The sequence below is a fragment of the Anoplopoma fimbria genome, chromosome 13 (genome assembly GCF_027596085.1).
Source record: "Anoplopoma fimbria isolate UVic2021 breed Golden Eagle Sablefish chromosome 13, Afim_UVic_2022, whole genome shotgun sequence".
Lineage (NCBI taxonomy): Eukaryota > Metazoa > Chordata > Actinopteri > Perciformes > Anoplopomatidae > Anoplopoma > Anoplopoma fimbria.
This window is the reverse complement of record NC_072461.1, coordinates 17,594,868-17,612,435: the sequence shown is the minus strand read 5'-3', so window position 1 is coordinate 17,612,435 and position 17,568 is coordinate 17,594,868. Positions and strand designations below refer to the sequence as shown.

The 17,568-nt window shown below is 40.2% G+C and overlaps 2 protein-coding genes across 7 annotated transcripts in view; one reads left to right on the top strand and one right to left on the bottom strand.

The window, feature by feature from the left end:
* Positions 1–373: 373 nt before the first annotated feature.
* On the bottom strand, positions 374–15,345 carry glt1d1 (glycosyltransferase 1 domain containing 1). The gene is made up of 12 exons (XM_054610465.1): positions 15,266–15,345; positions 14,571–14,722; positions 14,330–14,435; positions 12,908–12,959; positions 11,935–11,971; positions 11,249–11,305; positions 6,388–6,486; positions 5,626–5,675; positions 3,770–3,813; positions 3,194–3,314; positions 2,524–2,622; positions 374–871 (listed from the first exon to the last, which is right to left on the bottom strand). The coding sequence occupies exons 1-12, from the start codon at positions 15,331–15,333 to the stop codon at positions 719–721; spliced, it is 1,038 nt and encodes a 345-aa protein (XP_054466440.1). The 5' UTR covers positions 15,334–15,345; the 3' UTR covers positions 374–718.
* slc15a4 (solute carrier family 15 member 4) overlaps positions 15,286–17,568 on the top strand; it is a 24,310-nt gene continuing 22,027 nt past the window's right edge. The window contains exons 1-3 of one of the 6 annotated variants that reach the window (XM_054610459.1): positions 15,307–15,368; positions 15,955–16,061; positions 16,249–16,878. In XM_054610459.1, the coding sequence (XP_054466434.1) occupies positions 16,300–16,878 (579 nt within the window). In that variant the 5' untranslated portion in view covers positions 15,307–15,368; positions 15,955–16,061; positions 16,249–16,299. The other 5 variants (XM_054610462.1, XM_054610461.1, XM_054610464.1 and 2 more) reach the window with 5 other exon arrangements.

Sequence of the window (17,568 nt, the reverse complement as noted above, 5' to 3'; positions counted from 1 at the left end):
AAAACATTGCATACTGATAAACTCTTGAGAGAACATTCACGTTTTCCTGTTGCCAAAATCAACCTTTGTAACAGAAAATTACAAGAACCCTTTGTGGCCCTCTGCCCTTTAAAACAAATTAGTTTTTGCAGGGCCCTTGAATGTGTGCAACCCAACCGTGGCACTTTATTAAAGAATAATTTGGTAGAATACAGACTGGAACAGTTTTAGCAAGAGTAGATAAGCTTATCTACTGCATTTGAGGAAAATCGTGATTTAATGGAACTTTCTAAATGTTGTTAAGTAAGTAATCAGACACTTTTGTCTCAATAGAGGGAATGAAAATACATTTTCACATCAGCAGCTACGCAAAAAAACAACCAGTCGAGCTGTTTTCTTCTTTTATTAAGTAGAATGAAAAAAAACAGAGAACCCACGCCTTTTGATATTCAAACCAAACCATAAATAACAGTACATCATCACTTTCAAATGCATAAAATATTTTAAGAAGACAACAGTTTCTCTTCTGGTTCAAAGTGCCCTGCAGCATAATTTCAATCTGACAGATCAGATAAAACAGGATTATTCTGTGCAGCGTCTTTGTAGCCTGATTTCTTAAAATACTGGGAAAAGAGACATCTGTGATAATTTAACCTATAAATAAACCGTTGTGTTGGCCTGCTCTCTGTCGCTGCAGTCCCTGAGAAAAGTACACAGAGTGAGGTTGAACGCTGTGACCTTACGCTGAGAGCAGAGTGTCCACCAGCCGCTGGTAGGTTTCTCTCTCCTGTTTCAGGCTGTGATGCTCTTCCACGTAGACTTTTCCATTCCTCACCACTCTCTCTCTCAGCTCATGATCTGACAACACCCTCTGAGATTGATGCACAAATTCCTGGCATGGATAAAAGCAAAACGAGTCTCATTTACTTCCAAATACCACTTAAAGCTATCCATTGAAGTTGCCTAAAGATATGTTTTTATGCATGAAAGATCATCCAAGGCACGAGAACAGAAGTCAGATAAAAGCCTGTGCTCTGATTAGTAAATACTTCAAAAATGTCTTTACGTTGCCAAAGGATGTAGATATTTGTGTCTCCAGATTCACGTACGGCTGTCCAATAGATCTTTCCTGATAATCCTAATAAACTGTCACCTCTCGTTTGCTTAAACAAACTATCACACCAACTGTTACAGTGACATGGGGGAGGGGGAGGTGGGGATGAAAATGAGATACTATAGAAATTAGTAATGGTGTCATTGTTTAGCATAGACTGATGTGTGATTTATCCACATGGTATCCTGAATCCTGGTTGTTCATCTGTTGGCCTGAAAGAATCCTCCAACAAAATTAAGTGAAAGTGCTGCTTTAAAGTGTTCCTGCAAGATGGCAGCCAACATTTGCTGAAGAAAAGAGCCAATGGGCCCACAAAGTTGTAGCCACTGCCAGTCAGCAGGCCAATTCACTTTACTTCATTCAAGTGATGTGAATATGTCTGGAGCGGCTATTGGTATGAAACAGCTCCTCTGCATGGCCACATGGACAATGGGATTAAAGCTCAATTTATGAGCAGCACACCTATAATCATTTCACTCTTAGTGCAAATTATAGAGCCAAGCAGGAAGAGCCACTTTTTCTCTTTAAAGCTTTCAAGTGCTAGTGGGTTTTCTTTCTTTTGACACATTTCTTGATACCTACACTCCTTATATAATTCATTTGAAGGCTTAAAAGATCCAGAAACACTGTCAATTAAGAAATAACAGTTTTTTTTAAAGCATGCAAAAAAAGTCTTGAGTGTGATCCACTGCAGGAAAAGTTTTTGGCTGAAAAAATAGCATAGACTGCCTATCTGTCCTGGCTGAAGTCGCGGTTCATCCATCCAGGCCAAGTCGCTACAACCATCTGTGAGAGCTTCCTCCTGGCAGCTGAGCCGAGCACACGTGACCCCCCCCTGGAGAGGACTTATCTCCAACCTTACAACAACATCACGCAAGAGCATGGTGTGTGGACAGCACCACGCTCAAGCCCTCTATCAACGAGCCCTAACCCATGATAGTTTATCCTTTTGCGTCAAACCTCGTTACAGATCAGACTGAAAAGCTCCCATGGGTGCGCCCCACTTTGCACTTTCCTGCACGCTGCCATGTGTTGCATTATCACATGGTAATGTGGTATCTTCGCTTTGTCCCTGAAGGCTGTGCTTTTTGATCCTAATTTAAGCACCCGGAGAAACATCGGCTCCTTTTGTTATATTTTATCTGCTTGGATTGGACCAATGATAAGAATTCAAAGTACAAATTTCCTCTTTCAAGTTGTGATACTTTTTAAGATGAATCTATGCCAGGAAGGGGACATACCCAACCTTCAGTCATCCGGATATAGTGCCTCAATTCAACTTAAAGTATTAGCTGTAAGCACTTTTCTGGCCGGTTGACGTGACAGGAGCAGCTGTTGGCTACAGTAAATATGCAGTATATCCTCTCTGTAGTCCATCAACACAGTCAATGTGACAGCTTAATGGGGCTTAACGCATGTGGTCACCATACCTGAGGAGACGAGTATAGCAGGCCAGTGACCTCATGGTGAACTACTGCTGCATTTCCTGGGATGTCCCTGGCCAACACAGGTACCCCCAGATCCATGGCCTGTTGGAGCAGAGACATTAAATGCTTTAAAAGAGGCTGTGACTCATTATAATGAAAAAAAAAGCACCTAAGCACCTTTGAAGTTGTACAGCTCAGCCGTTCTGCTCTTGGTTTACCTACAGAATGAACAATCTGTATCTGCTGATAAATTCAGCAGGTTGTTGAGTGAAACATGCTAACATACTAATCAGACTTTAAGCCCACTGTGGATTGTCTTTATCGACTGTGTTTAAAAGAGATTAAGTGGATTTGCAGGTTTTGCTCACTCAGGAATGGGAAGATTGGAGTCAAGCAATTCATTTGGGTAATTGTCCCTGAAGTGGTCAGATAACATTGTAGCAGAGCAGGAAACAGCCAGATAAGGACTCCTGTAAATATTCACTCGGTTTACATTTTTTCTATGGGATTTGGATGGCAGGTTCCCATTTTACATTTTGATATATTACAAAAATGGTCTGCACACAACACTGCATAAGCTCTAAAAAGATAAAATTGTGTTTAGCAGCTGAATAACTGAAGTCAGGCAGGACTTGCTATTGTTTGGTTACCCATGGGCCCTCAAGATGTTTACCTCCAAAATGGCCGCTGACATGCCCTCTGAGACGGAGCTGTTAACCACAGTGAAGCACCTTTTCATGGCAGCGTGCAGCTCCCGTTGGCTCCTCTCCTGGGCCAAGAAGACCCCTGCTGTCCTGCAGAAGCAGCGGCAAAGCTCAGTTCTGCGTGACTCAGGGCTAACAGAGGCGTGAATGATGCTAAAGGGCAGTGACAAGCTCAGGGAAGGAAACACAGAAGCACTATGTGTGACATGCACACAGAGACCAGGTAAACCATAGAGGGCAGCTTCGTGCCTCTAAAGACTGTTGTTGTGGTGTTGTGGCCCTTGGCGAAAAACTGAATGTCAGCTAGGACTTGAGAGTGGGAGGACAGATTAAAAATAAAGAGAGGATCTTGGTGCTCCCCTCAGATTTTCATTCTAGTCACATTAAGACAAATGTGAGCTACATTTGCGTAGATATTTTTTATTTTGCAACAACGGATGAATGATGTGATAAGCGGTCTTCAAATTTCTCGCAGTAAAGTCTTGATTATAAGCTCTCAAGTCTCCTTTTATGGAATTTGTAAAACTATAAAAAAGAAAGCTTACCTACTAACAACTGCTTCCACTTCAACAGTAAAAACAGGATCGATCTAAGAGAGAGAGAAACATTAAAAAGACTAGTGAAAACCTGCCAGCAATAACTGAAGGATGGAATACAAACAATGGCACAATTAATCATTTCTATCAAGAGCAAATCATTCTCTGTAAAATCCTGTATTTTCAGAGATTGGGGTCAGGGTGGGGTGGGTGGCCAATCTGATTAATTGCAATGTGGGATTTGCTTGCATTAGCATGCCCACAGAAAAGTCAAAGCATAGCAATTTAGGTCAAAGATGCTGCCAAGCAAGCTTCTACTTGTTTCTCTTTTTTATTTTATAGCTCATGGGAATTCTACATGGATTCTGCTTTAAAGCATTTGTGCATTAAAATCAAAGAATCTAAACTTAGAAAAAATGTGTATCCTCTAGCAATCTGTGACTTAGCAGACATTGTACAACCAGCAGGGGATGAATCATGATAAAAGCTGTAATAACAAACACAAATTATTTTAAGCAGTGTACTGATTCTGTAAATAATTTTTTGGTGAAACTGAGGGAAGCGGCCAGTTAGAAAGGGAAGGCAGTCACTACATCAATATTTAACTTCTTCTGGGGAATCTGTTTACTTTTTGCCACATTATTTTCTTGATATTAAGCAGCTGATATTTGCAAAATCCTGCAAATATGCAAAGATCTAACGATACATTTTTTGAATAATTTTTAGATTTGTTTTATTCAGTAATACAGAGTATGCTGCACGTGGTGCTTAATAGAGCCCAGTTACAGAGGAGTGATATGTGTCATCGCTGACAAACTGACCTGGATTTTCCTCTTAATGACAGATGCTGTGCAGCCAGAGTGCTTATTACTAGAATGTTGTGACTGTGGATTTATAGTACGTCACGACAGGCTGAGCAAAGCATGTCTCATTCTCCGTTTGTATTTTCAGGACTTAAGTTTACTTCATTAAATCCATTGAGTGATTTATGTTTAAAAGTGGAATCCTAACATTATCGAAGGAAAATCTGGCAGTCATAGAAAAACATGTTTGTTATAATATTAATACATGGTTTTTCATTTCTCAAACGAACAAACAAACACACTTTCCCTCTGATTCAGGGGTGTCGAGATGAATCACACGTCTGCGCTTCCACTGAACCATTTCATCAAACAACAAAAGCATAGCAGAGCAAGAAGCGGCAGTCAGATAGTGTAAAAGCCCCTGGCCATGTCTAATTGAGTTGTTTTTGAACAAATCTAAAGCAGAACATACCTTTTGCCTGACACCACTGTTTGAAAGAAAGAACAGATACTAAAATACTGTATATTGATGTCATATCAAAGCAAGTCAGGGTGAGAAAAGATAAAGACAAACACACAGAGAAACCAACGAGTAAGAGTGAAAGTGGGGGGGGAGAAGAACAGTTGTAAGAGCACTGAGGCTGATGGTGTTTGCTGGTATATAACTTCACTCTAACAAGGTGCCATCAGTCAAAACTTTTACAGTAAATGTATAAAAACTCAATTGCACTTCAATTGCTCCCAAGATATATGCCCATCCACAAGTAGTAAAGTGAGTTAGCTCTTTACGGGTCAAAGTCAGGTGCTAAAAAGGAGAAATGAATGCATCAATGTATCAAGCAGTCAGGCAGTTAGACGAAAAAGAAACAGAACCACTGCTGCTGACCCTCGTCCTGTTTGAACAAGATTGCCTTTTCCTCCCAGCGCTGCCTGTTAATTCCACTTAAACAGCTAAAGCCAGTTTCTCTGCTACATCCAATTAGTGTCCGCTCAAGCTCCCAGGGAAGGTTTCTATTTCGACAGCACAGAGGGAGACACATGGCAGGTATAGTGTGTACTTACCCGTGGTCCAATCACTACCAACACATTCAGCGGGTTCTCGCGATGCCACTCTTTAAAATGCAAAATAAAAATGGTTATGGTAACAAAAAACAACCGTTTGAGGAAAAAATGAACAGCAGCAGCATTAAAGCTGTGTTTGCATACAATTCTCACATATATACTTATTTTTACAAACATATATTTGTGAAAATCCAAACAACTAGTTCTCCTATTTGGCTGAAACATCAATATACAATTTGACGCCCTCTAGTGCTTATTCTTAGTCTTATTACCATAACTTTGTGCTAAGAAAAGTCACATACAATAAAAGAGGATTAAAATAATTTAACCACTGATGATGCAAATCAGAGGCAATCTCAAAGTTTAATATATTTGATACATATAAGATGTATAACATAGTAATCATAAAAAGAAACAGAGTAACAGTAAGGCTCATGTCTTTGTTGATCCTACATGAGCGGTCAGGAGAATCTCATTGCACTTTCACATAAATGTTTTAATTATCTGCAACTCAACCGCAGAGATCTTACTTCATTCCTAATTGATGAGGACACTGCCATTGGCTCTACCACAGGCTAGTGCAGACAGAAAGGTTTTGCAATTTGGGAGTTTTTCTGACATTTGAACTTACTGAAAACATGCCAGCAAGAGATACACTCCACTTTTTTTTTTAAGCTTGGCAACTTGCTATATCACTTGACTATGTGTTTGTCTTGAGTTTTTCATTACCAGTACATAAACTTTAAAATATAGATGTTATACCTGAAAAAACCTCCACCAGATAAAGGGGGTCCTTGACTCTCCTGAGACCACAGACCAACAGGAAGACACGCAGCTCATCCACGTGCTCACTCCTTACACCTGGAGAGTAGCCAGACACACAGAAAGACAGGCGGCGCAATATCAAAACACTGCATAATGAACATCCCGGATACGATGGCAGATAATGAAAGCAATGCATCACCCAAGGTCATGGGGAAAATAAGACAGCAGTGACTAATGTACTGGCACAATTCTCTGATCAGAGGTGTAACATTCAGCAGGGAAATAGACGGCTGAATCCGTTGGAAGGTTGCAGCCTAATCAGTGTGTAATACGGCATCATAACTACAGAGCCACTGTGTTTGGGTGACAATTTGCTCACTGAACAGCCTTAGAACCAAATTAGCTCACCCAACATCACGCTGTCAACATCAAACTGTTTTAGAACCTTGCTTTAATCGAGAGGCAATGCCACCAAATCGCCTCTTTTCCAAGATCATCCAATTTTAAATCCATGACATTAGTCAGAAACTGGCAGGCACACAACTGTGCTCACTGCCAACTACTACTGTTCAGCACCTGACCTCCGAAAAGCTACAGATAAAAGTCCTGACCCTGACGACGGCGCCCTGCACTTTGACGATGACAACACAAACACTGGAGTGTAAGTCTCTGACTTCTCGCCAATTAGCAGAACCTGAACTCAAATAGATAACAACGTGCTTCCACTACAAATTATCTATAGTGGAGGTTGAATGAAATCACTTTAACAATTGCCTAGTGGACAGAGAGTAGCATCCTCACAATGAAAATGCTAACATGCTGATCATCAAAACAACAAAAGTTTGGGGTATGGAGACCGCACAAACACACAGAAACTTTAAGGGTCTTTTATCAAGACCGACGAGAGCAGCGCATCAGGCTTGTGTTCAAGCTGAGCAAAGCAATCTGCAGTTAACTGAACCTCCAATCCTGAAGAACATGCAGTGCTTTTTCAGTTTTTTCACTAACATGCTGATGTGGGTATAATGTTTATCCTGTTCACCATCTTGGTTTGTGTATCAGCATGCTAGGGCAAACAACACTTAGCTACAGCTGACAGGAAGGTCACTAGCCTTGCAGAGTTGGTCATTAACAAAAGTAAAATAAATTGTTTACTTGATGATGGTGCGTGATGAAAAGTTAAGGATCACCAAAATAATTACAATTTATCCTAAGGGGGACACTAATGTCTGTACCAAATCTCATGACATTCCATCCAATAGTTGTCAAGGTATTTCACTGAAAAACACAAATATCAACCTCATGGGTGTGCTGGAGGAAACGTTAAGGGATCATAAGTCAATGGGATATGTCCTCTGGCAACCATGAATGTTGTTTTGTGGCAAACCAAGTGTTAAGATATTTCACCGGAAGAGGGAACATTTTGACCTGCTTGTTCACTAGAGGAGGAGTCTGGGATCACCAATGTCAGTAGGTTTGATCCTCTGGGGATCATGAATATCTGTAGTTGTTGCGACAGGATCAGTTTTAAAGCCGATATGCCCAGTTCTTACAACGCCTGAAAAGGTATTCTTGGTTTAATGTAGGCTTTAAGTGAGGTTGTCGTAAAGGCAACACTTAAAGGTCGAGGTCTACAGGCTAAATATAAGAACATATACTAAAATAAGCAGATGTAGAAGGATATATAAACATTAGAGGGTTACCCAAGTGTCAGAAAATACATTTTTAATCCCTGATCTTTAATGCTCGACAACGATCCAAATGGATAAATCATAAACGTTAAGAGAGTACCGATTGCAGTGTTGAACCAACATTTAAGGAAAGTATGTATTTGGAAAGTGCCTGTGAGAAAGCGAGAAACAAACCATTTAGAAAATAATACCAGACAGACAGGAGCACGTGCTTAAAGCACAGTGACAGTTGAGTGAAATCCCCTGCTGCCAGATAAGCCCAGATCAGGAGGCTGAGGCAGCTCTTTTAATGCTATTAAAGCATCTTAAAATTACAGTGTGTAGTCTGGGCAATGACCCTGATCCTAGGAACCGATTGTCAAAAAAGCTCTTCATTTGCGGGAAGTATCGAACGAATGAGAGAGTGCGTCAGCTGAGGGAAACAAACATGTCACTACCTCGGAAAGAGATGAAGGTGGAGGATAGCTGGAATCATACAAGAGCACAGATATGTCAAAATGAGCAAGAAATTCAAAGAAATAATAATAAAAAAAATACCCCTTTGTGTCTAACGACGCAATTCATCTTTCCTCGGGGGAGAAACACAAATTTGTACAAATCGTCTGCTGTGCCAGCAGCACTATATTCTTTCTCTCTCTTTGCAGTTCTGTGAGTTCTACGCAAAACACATTTTTGTTCGCTTGCCTTTGATTTCAGGAGGGCATTCTGAACAACCCCGTAGTGCTTTAATCAGTATGTGTGTGCGCATATATCTATCTGCAGAGCTCCTATTAATCTGTTGTGTGGCACAGGATGATACGGAGAACTGATACTGCAGGGAGTGGACAAAATAATGAAAAACCTTAACTAAGAAAACTACATCTACCAATAAAGCTTCACAGGTGAGATACCAGAGAATGTATTAAAGCAGATAACTGCTTTAATATAATCTGCAGGTGCCACAAATATTTGGCTGGTTTCTGGCTACATATTCAGATAAACCAGATATCAGAGGAGAGAGATGCATCATTGGTTAGCTGAGATGATTGAATGAAATATGCATTACCTACAATTTTATAAATCGGGGACTCGACAACTGAAAACTCATCAATGTAATATAATGACAGAAGAACACGAGGCCACTTTACGGCATGATCTGCCTGCTGTGGCACAAACACTGCTCCCTAATCATGTTGCCACACTGCAATATGATAATAGGCATTACACTTGACACCTAACCTTGTCCTTTGATTTTTAATTAAATGTAATCAATTCATACAGACTTCATTGAACGCTTCCTGTGTAATTTATTCAATAATCATGCTATCCCTTGAGGATCAAGCAGCTGGACAAGTTGACAGCAGACCCCCTGCTTGTTCACTCTCATCCCTCAGTGACTCAAAGCATCACTGCTGTTCTTCATGTATGCTCCTATCTCACGAGGCACCCAGCAGTGACCACAAACATACGCTGAGTGGCAACCATGGACAGACAGCTTCGGGTTCGCAGTGCTAAAGTCTGTGGAGGCTACATGACACCCTAAGGATAACACAGACACACACAGATACAGTATCGTCAGGTATCTTAAGTCAGCTGTTTTATGTCTTTTTAAAGTGTGACATACAGGATATATTTAATCCAAACACTCAAACCTTGACACACCTTCATTAAACTAGCCTATATATACCTGCTTTCAGTCGTGATTATTAATGTCACAACAGAATACAGATTGCTGCAGGTGTCACTTTCGTCAGCCTGTGCTGTGGTTTGAGGAAAACTAAAACATTATTAAAATGATTGTTGAAGGTGACAAAGTAGCTCTTCAAAGTTCAAAATGAGGATATAGACATCTAATCTCTCAGACTGCAGAAAGACCACCTAATGACAACTAAACAATGATCCTTAAAGTTTTCAGTTTTATGATAACAAAATCACAGTTACAAAAGGTCATATAATAAAATGTATTTAAATGTTCCTCTCTGGCTTGGGGTCGTCCTTTTTACATACAAACAAGTAAAATTCCAGAGCATGTGTTTCCTTTTCAAAACACTGTGGTGTTAACACTGTGGCAAGCAAAATGCTTTTTTTTTTCTTCCTGATACTAAACCCATCTGACCCACATCCATGATAAATTAACAGCATCAGACAGCACATACGCAGAAACCAGAACATTGTTCACAGCACTAAAAGCAACCATGAGTCAGACCACAGTGCTTTCATCACATCAATGAAGAAAAGCACAATAGTTGTGACACCTACTTCTGGTATAACAAATGGAGAAGTGACTGCGGGCAATTAGTATTACTTGCACTGGTTGTGAAGCGCGGTGACAAATGGATCCTGGTCGGGAGCTATTAATCAATTGTTGCTCTCTCTGTACTCTACGTTGCTCTATATGAGCACTAATGTACCTGGGATGGACATCATCTAGCAATGCCCAACTTAAAGTCTGGGCTGTTCATGGAGAGGATGCTCGGAGTACCTGTGCATATTTATTGAGCTATTCATTTTGGAGTTGGAGGCCATGAGGAGAGAAGGGAAAAGGGAATTCTGCTACAATATCTGGCCTCCCTGACCACCACATTGATGAATTGAACATTGCACTGAGTAAATGTATGCCCTCTGATTGGTACTTTTCAGGGGTGTATGAATGCATTCCCCATCATGCTCCCAGCGGCGGCTCCACTGCACAATCTATGACTAATGGTGGAGGAAAGGTGAGAAAGATGCAGTCTAGAATACGGCAGATGGCATTTATGTACAATACAGCAAACTGTTTCAAGTATATGGCACCTAATTTCCAGGAAGCTTAAATTTCAGTGTGGAGTTAATAATGCTTAGACCAGACTGACTGTCTGACCAAAATGAGACTTGCTAATAACAAGTTGTTGCTAAAGAGCACAGTTAAAAATATTAAGCTAAAATACAGTATATTCCAAGAATGACAAATACCTACCAAAGTAATTTCAAAATGTATGCTTTAACCCTGCTATAAAAGGATCACTACACCATAAAAATGAATTAGGATCTGCAGACTTCCCTCAGAATAGCTTTCATTGGGAAATATTTTCCACTGAAGGGAAATAACAAATAAAATAAAAAAAACCCTGAAAACTGTCCACAATGGATGATCAAGTCTCCTATTAGACAATATTTGGAATGACAACCAATGGAAGCAGTAATAGTACCTGAGCTCCTCAAGAATTCAGCCCAGCAGAATTTCTCACTCACTTCCGTCTCGATGCCTTTAAAACAACACAGACAAGTAGAAGGCACAGTCTTCATGTTAAACCTTTTACTGTACATCAATGCCAACATTCATTATGCAAAAGGATATCAATGTGTGTATTTTAGTTACATATTTAAATAATAAAGTCCACTATTGACTTTTATCCTTAATTTTGTTATGTGACACTCAAAGTTAGGTCCATCAATCAAATCCAATATTTTCATAACCGTTATTCATATTAAACACATAGTTTCTGTGGAAAATTATATTAATCTTATCTCTGTATGTAAAATAAACAAAAAAGATAAATAAAAAATATTTTATACATTATACATTATTTTGTGTGACTGATGTCAAAGCACTTCAGTGTGATCACTATGTAGTGACATGCATAAAAGCTAAGCTTTCACTGGTCAGGGATCAGTCATGCAGCTGACCCACGGCTCTCCTCTAATCTATGGTGGGACACTATTTGCCAAACACTGCTACAACATGTCATTTGGGCTGTCCTAGATACAAATATAACCCTGTACTGTAGACAGCATGATAATGATGAAAAAAATGTCAACGCTGATTAATGCAACAATTCAATGGCAAACAGGGATGTACAGCGTCAAGCGAAGATATTCCTTCTGCAGGGCTTACCTTGGGGCTGGACATAGATTTTACTGCTCTGGGACAGCTTCAGAGAAAGACATTGGAAAGATTCTGGTTAAAACACGTACAGAAAGATAGATCCATAAGTGTTTTAAATCGATCAGTAATTATTGTTAATGTTTGTTTATACAAATTACACTTGATTACTACTAACCGTGCTTCTTTCTTTTCATGTCACACAATGGAAACAGCCTATTAATGCTTGTTGTGCTCCAAACGTATTTAATCAAATCCGAACTTTAAAAGAGAGTCAGGAAAGTGGTTGCTAAGATAATGGGGTTGCTACAAAATAATTCAGAGGGGATAGAGAGGAAATTGACTGGATGCTATCACACTAGATCCATTCCCTATGTGTGTTTTCTGTCACAATAAAAAGCGTGGCGATGCCTCTCAGAGCCTGTCCTGTCTGCCTGCTGTCAGCACTAAATGGCAGAGATAAAGCATGCGACTCGCCTCAATCTGCAACCTACGGCTGACATCTAATCTGAAAATAAAACACGATAATATTGTTTTAATGCCAAACTATTACAGGCCAGGGCAGGATATTGTGTTTGCATAGTAAAAACCCTTCTGTTGTATTTATTGAAGCTGTCAGGCTTCTGCTCTATGTTGATATGCCGTAAAATGCATACAAATAACTTTTGCCCTCACTACTTGATTTTTCATAGTAGCTTTGTAATATAGGTGTTAATGTTTTGTTTATGTTGAAATATTACTTATGACAGTCAGTTAGTTGCTAAGTTTATGTGGGGACTGGGGTGCAGCATAGCAGGCAGTCATAAGCATATTGAATTAGGCACACACACTACAGACATTTTCTAGTAAAACTTCACTGAGTAGAACTGGTCAAGACCATATGTCCCAAGACACAGTGGCTTGCACATGTGATGCACCAACAGTGCTTATTAAAATTAAACTACTGCAGTTGGAATATTTAAATAAAAAAATAGTATAATCGTACCAAAAATAACTCTGCCTTTTCTTTCAGTTTGTCCGTAAATGCAACCGCAAACCTGATAAAAAAAAAGAAAAACTTCATTATCACCCCTTTGAAAGCCATTTGTTACACAAGAACTTTCATTGCTGCTATGTTAGCCTTTTACAACCAATGACAATTTGGTAACAAGAGTAAAACACAAAAGTCCCCAGGCTACAGCTGAACATGTGAGAGCAGACACTGCTTGCGGTTTGAAGGCAAAGGATTTAAGGATGAATACACCAAGAATACAAAGAGGAAAACAAAGGGAATGTAGAGCAAAGAACAGTGATATTAATTTACGTGCATTATTAAATAGTGCATTATTAAATAGGCCAACGGGCTCAGAGTGGTGACTGAATTTTATGATCAAGGTTTGTGTGAGAAGGCACTACCAGCGGGAGGTGCGCGGATTCATATGTTTGAAGTTTTTGAGACTTGAATCTCCCCCGTTCTCCCAGAAGGCAATTATCCCCCTAGATTTACAAGATGGATGCCCCTACCATCTACAGCATTTCATCATAATGATAACAGAGACACCAGGGTCAGGTGTTAAGGCGCAGGACAGGATATGGATAAGCCTGTGTGCGCGTTCACTTTTCAATGTTAAACTAGGGGAGAAGAGAACCCGCAACCTGCACAGCCGGGGTTGGCCAGCATGTGTTCAGCCTCATTCTTTCATGCCAGTACTCCAGGCACTCCCCCCCCGATTTACGGGGAAATTCTATTTATTCCTACTGGTCACACGCCAAAAAAACTTAGTTTTGAGCTTGTAAAGCAATAAAAGATTGGTTATTATGTCCAAGACTTAAAATCAAATGGTAAATTAAATTAGAGGTTGTCATGATTTCATATGGACAAGTTTAGTTAAGAGGTGCAAATGGTCGCATTTACTTCCTGCTTGTACTTCTGGATGTTGACTTCTGCATCAAACCTTTATAAGAGGAAGTAAGTAAAACACATAGTTGGTATCAATAAGAGATAAAGTCTCTTATTGATATACTAAGATGACTGTGCAGCCACATTTATATCACACTCACAACACATGACTTGTTCAAACAGACTCAAAAGATAACATGTCTCATGTTAGTTTCAACTGTGCTCTCCTGCCTTGAGATGTTAAAGAGTGAAGTAAAACACTTTTAGAAATTTTAGAATCATAAGATAAGTCTAAAATAGTGATTATTATATAGACTAAAAGTATTGGGACAGAACATATACTTCATCGTGCATATTGTTATTATGCAAATTGTGACTGCAGTTCTCCACAGACAGAACACCACACATATTTCATAAATTGCCCAAGCACATTTTAGAAAACATGTCTGTCTGGAGTAAAATAAAAGTACCTAATTTGGATCTATTTGGAATGAAATAGGTTAGAATAGCGGTTTGCAGCAACATCACCTGGCTTTTAGTAGCACCTGCTCCATAACCACACGCTTCCGCTCAACTTTCACATCTTCATTTATATCTGTTCCGCCAAAGATCACGCCAAAGGGTACTTGGGTGTCTGGTGTAAAGGTTAGACATAAAACAGAAAGGTCCTGACATTTTTTGTGACAGGAAGCAATTTTTAACTCCAATAGTATGTTGACAAACACAAATTAGATAAGTGAACAGATCATACAACAGCAAGGATGTTTACCTAAGAGAAGGCTGCCTGCTCTGAACAGATGAATAGCCAGCGCACCCTCAAACGGAGGATGACGAGATATTAGATTTGCCACCTCAGCAGGAGACTGAAATGCTGCTGCATCTCTGAGCTCACAGGTGTGTCCTGCTGATTCAATCTGGGACCTAAAATAAAAGAAACATATGACTATGGATGGCTGGTAGGAAGGCAGGAGGGTTAAGATACAGTACCAGTCAAAAGTTTGGACACACCTTCTCATTCAACTACTTTGAAGAATCGAAAATATAAAACATATTCTGGTTTGTTTACCACATCATTCTATATGTGTTCCTTCATAGTTTGGATGTCTTCAATATTAATCTACAATGTAGAAAAAAGTAAAAATAAAAATAAAGAAAAAACTTTTGACTGGTACTGTAGGTGACATTAAAACTAAATTTTATTCTGAAAAGCCTGGTTTAAAAGGTCATCAAAAGTTTTGTTGATGTCTTGCTGCTGTCTACACTGTTGTCTACCTACAGCTTCATCTACCTGAATAATGCTTTAGCTGATGTACTCAAGTCATTGTGCAGTAATGTAGGCAGGTATATCAAGGTATAACTAATTTACTAAAGCCACTGGCTGCTGTACAGTAAAGTCAACTACACTTCTATTTCCTAGCGCAGGCCTCCCCAGGTAAATAATCAGCTAGCAACAACGCTAATTACCTTATTCTCTCAGCTGTGGTGTGGTTCCCAGTTTTGGGGCTGAGACAAGCAAGGAAGAGTAATTTCATATCTTCGCAAAAGGCTGGTCTAGCGAGCTAACGAGGTAACTTTAACATGGACACATTAGTGGGGAACAAACTGGGGCAAAGCTGCAGCAAGCAAGCAAGCCGAGTCTCTAAGTGCTGCTTCGGTGTGAACTCCTATCACATTTCCTGAAAACATGCCAGTGAGTTACACGTAGGGCAAAGCTGCAACGCTAGACGCGAGCGCCACAGCTGCTTGGCAGTGCACCCACGCGTCTAATGTTGACCAGTCCGTCTCCTATTGGACCCCCCTGGAAACACATGGTAGTGTTGACACAACTCGGTGTTTTGTTTAGAGAAGATGTATTTAAAAAAATAATAAAAAAAATTATGATTTCAGCCAGAGCATACAGCTGTCTGCTGTCATGTGTGTCTATGGTGTAATCAGCGACCATATAAAACACACACACATACAAGGCAGCAGCACTTCCTTCTCTCGACAGCACGCCTGCGTAACCGGAACAGACTTCCAAATCACGTGGACGGGCTGCAGCGCGTTCACGTCAGCTGCGTTCCATTTGGAGATCGTCTCCAGAGCAACGCGAGCGTGACCGTGTGTCACGCGACAGTACTGTGACACTGTGTTTTTTTTTTGTTGACTTCCAGTTCTCCTTTGACAAAGTGCTGATTTAAAGCCAACACAAATAAGGTAAATATTATCTATGTTAATGGAGATATTGGAAGAGCACTAGGACGTATTTCAATACATAAAGGTAAGGTGAAACTCTTCCAACTATTGTAATGCTAAAGCTAGCCTACTCTGGGTCTGTACTCACTGCATGTATAAATGATGAGGAAGGGGGGGCTGCTTGGACTGCCATGTTGTGAGTTCCCTACAGCTAACCTAGCTGTTTTCTCTTTGTTAACCTTGTTGACAACGTTTAAAAATGTTCTTCACAGGTTGTAAATTGTCCTCACCAAGAAGAACCTAAACCTTGAAGTTGTTTGAGAATGGCCAACAACAGGGATGACAATGAGAGCACCCCTCTGTTGGACTCTACTGGGAACAGTAGATCTTCACCACCATCAGTTTTCCAGGGAAGAAGACTGGCATGTGCAGCCGTCCTGCTGGCTGAATCACTAGAAAGGATTGCTTTCTATGGCATCACATCCAACCTGGTCCTTTTTCTCAACGGCAGTCCCTTTTACTGGGAGGGCACTCAGGCGAGCCAGACACCCCTGATGTTCATGGGAGTTACTTACCTGATTTCACCGTTTGGAGGCTGGTTGGCGGATGCATACTTTGGAAAATTCTGGACAATTGTTTCAAGTTTGATCCTATATTTTCTTGGCATGCTATTTTTCCCTTTTATTTCTGATGAAGACACCAGGACACAGATGTGTGGAGAGGAGTTGGCATTTCCTGTGCAACCTGCTGAGTGTCTGAGCACAAACATTACCCTTCCAAGCAATATAACCTGCCCCATACGCAGCCCGTATTGTGGCCCAGCGGTCTACGGTGGGCTTTTCTTAATTGCATTAGGCGTGGGTACTGTGAAGTCCAACATCACTCCGTTCGGGGCAGATCAGGTAAAGTATGAACACTGTGAATTTCAGTACACACAGTCTGTTGTAAGTTAGGAATTCTGAAATTAGACATGGAGAGATGTGTTTTCTGACATAGCCCTGTATAAGATTGGGTATTTAGCGTGACATCATTGAGGTCAGACATGTCATGTGATGGATTTCTTTTGCACCATGACATTTCACTTGGACCTGCATGGTCTTGATCCCCATGGCCACTTATAAGTATTTCCATTATAAAGCTGACATCAATGATAACCTCTATTTTTTTCTCAGTCACAGTATACACACGCACAAACACTTAAAAACAACGCCTTTAATGACACTTTGGTGGTAATAAGAAGTAAAACACAACACATCTATTTGGTGATAAATAATGTCAGCCCCTCTACAACACACTGTCATGGTAATCGGAAAGTTCATCAATGGGGTCATTGTTTTTTCAAAATAATCTAACCATGAGGGGGTAAAACCTTTCTAAGGGAACTAGCAGGGTGAATCTGATTAGGTTTTGAGCCCACTACGCTCTAGCTTCACGTTTCTGTCAAAGCTCCTTTTGATCATTTTCAGAACACACACACACACCATACACAACATCAAGCAAAATCTATACATTGGAGGTAGATAAAAGAGAAACACTGAAGCGGGGAGATCCTTAAGTGGCACACAACAGGAAAAAACAGCAATATATGGAAT

What these genes read in the sequence shown, in the direction of transcription:
- glt1d1 (XM_054610465.1), bottom strand. Translation starts at nt 15,333, where the DNA reads ATGAAATTACTCTTCCTTGCTTGTCTCAGCCCCAAAACTGGGAACCAC. An exon ending in CAGGTGCTACTAAAAGCCAG is followed by an intron (nt 12,960 to 14,329) that starts GTGATGTTGCTG and finishes TTTTTTTATCAG; the next exon opens with GTTTGCGGTTGCATTTACGG. An exon ending in TGAATTCTTGAGGAGCTCAG is followed by an intron (nt 6,487 to 11,248) that starts GTACTATTACTG and finishes GCTACTCTCCAG; the next exon opens with GTGTAAGGAGTGAGCACGTG.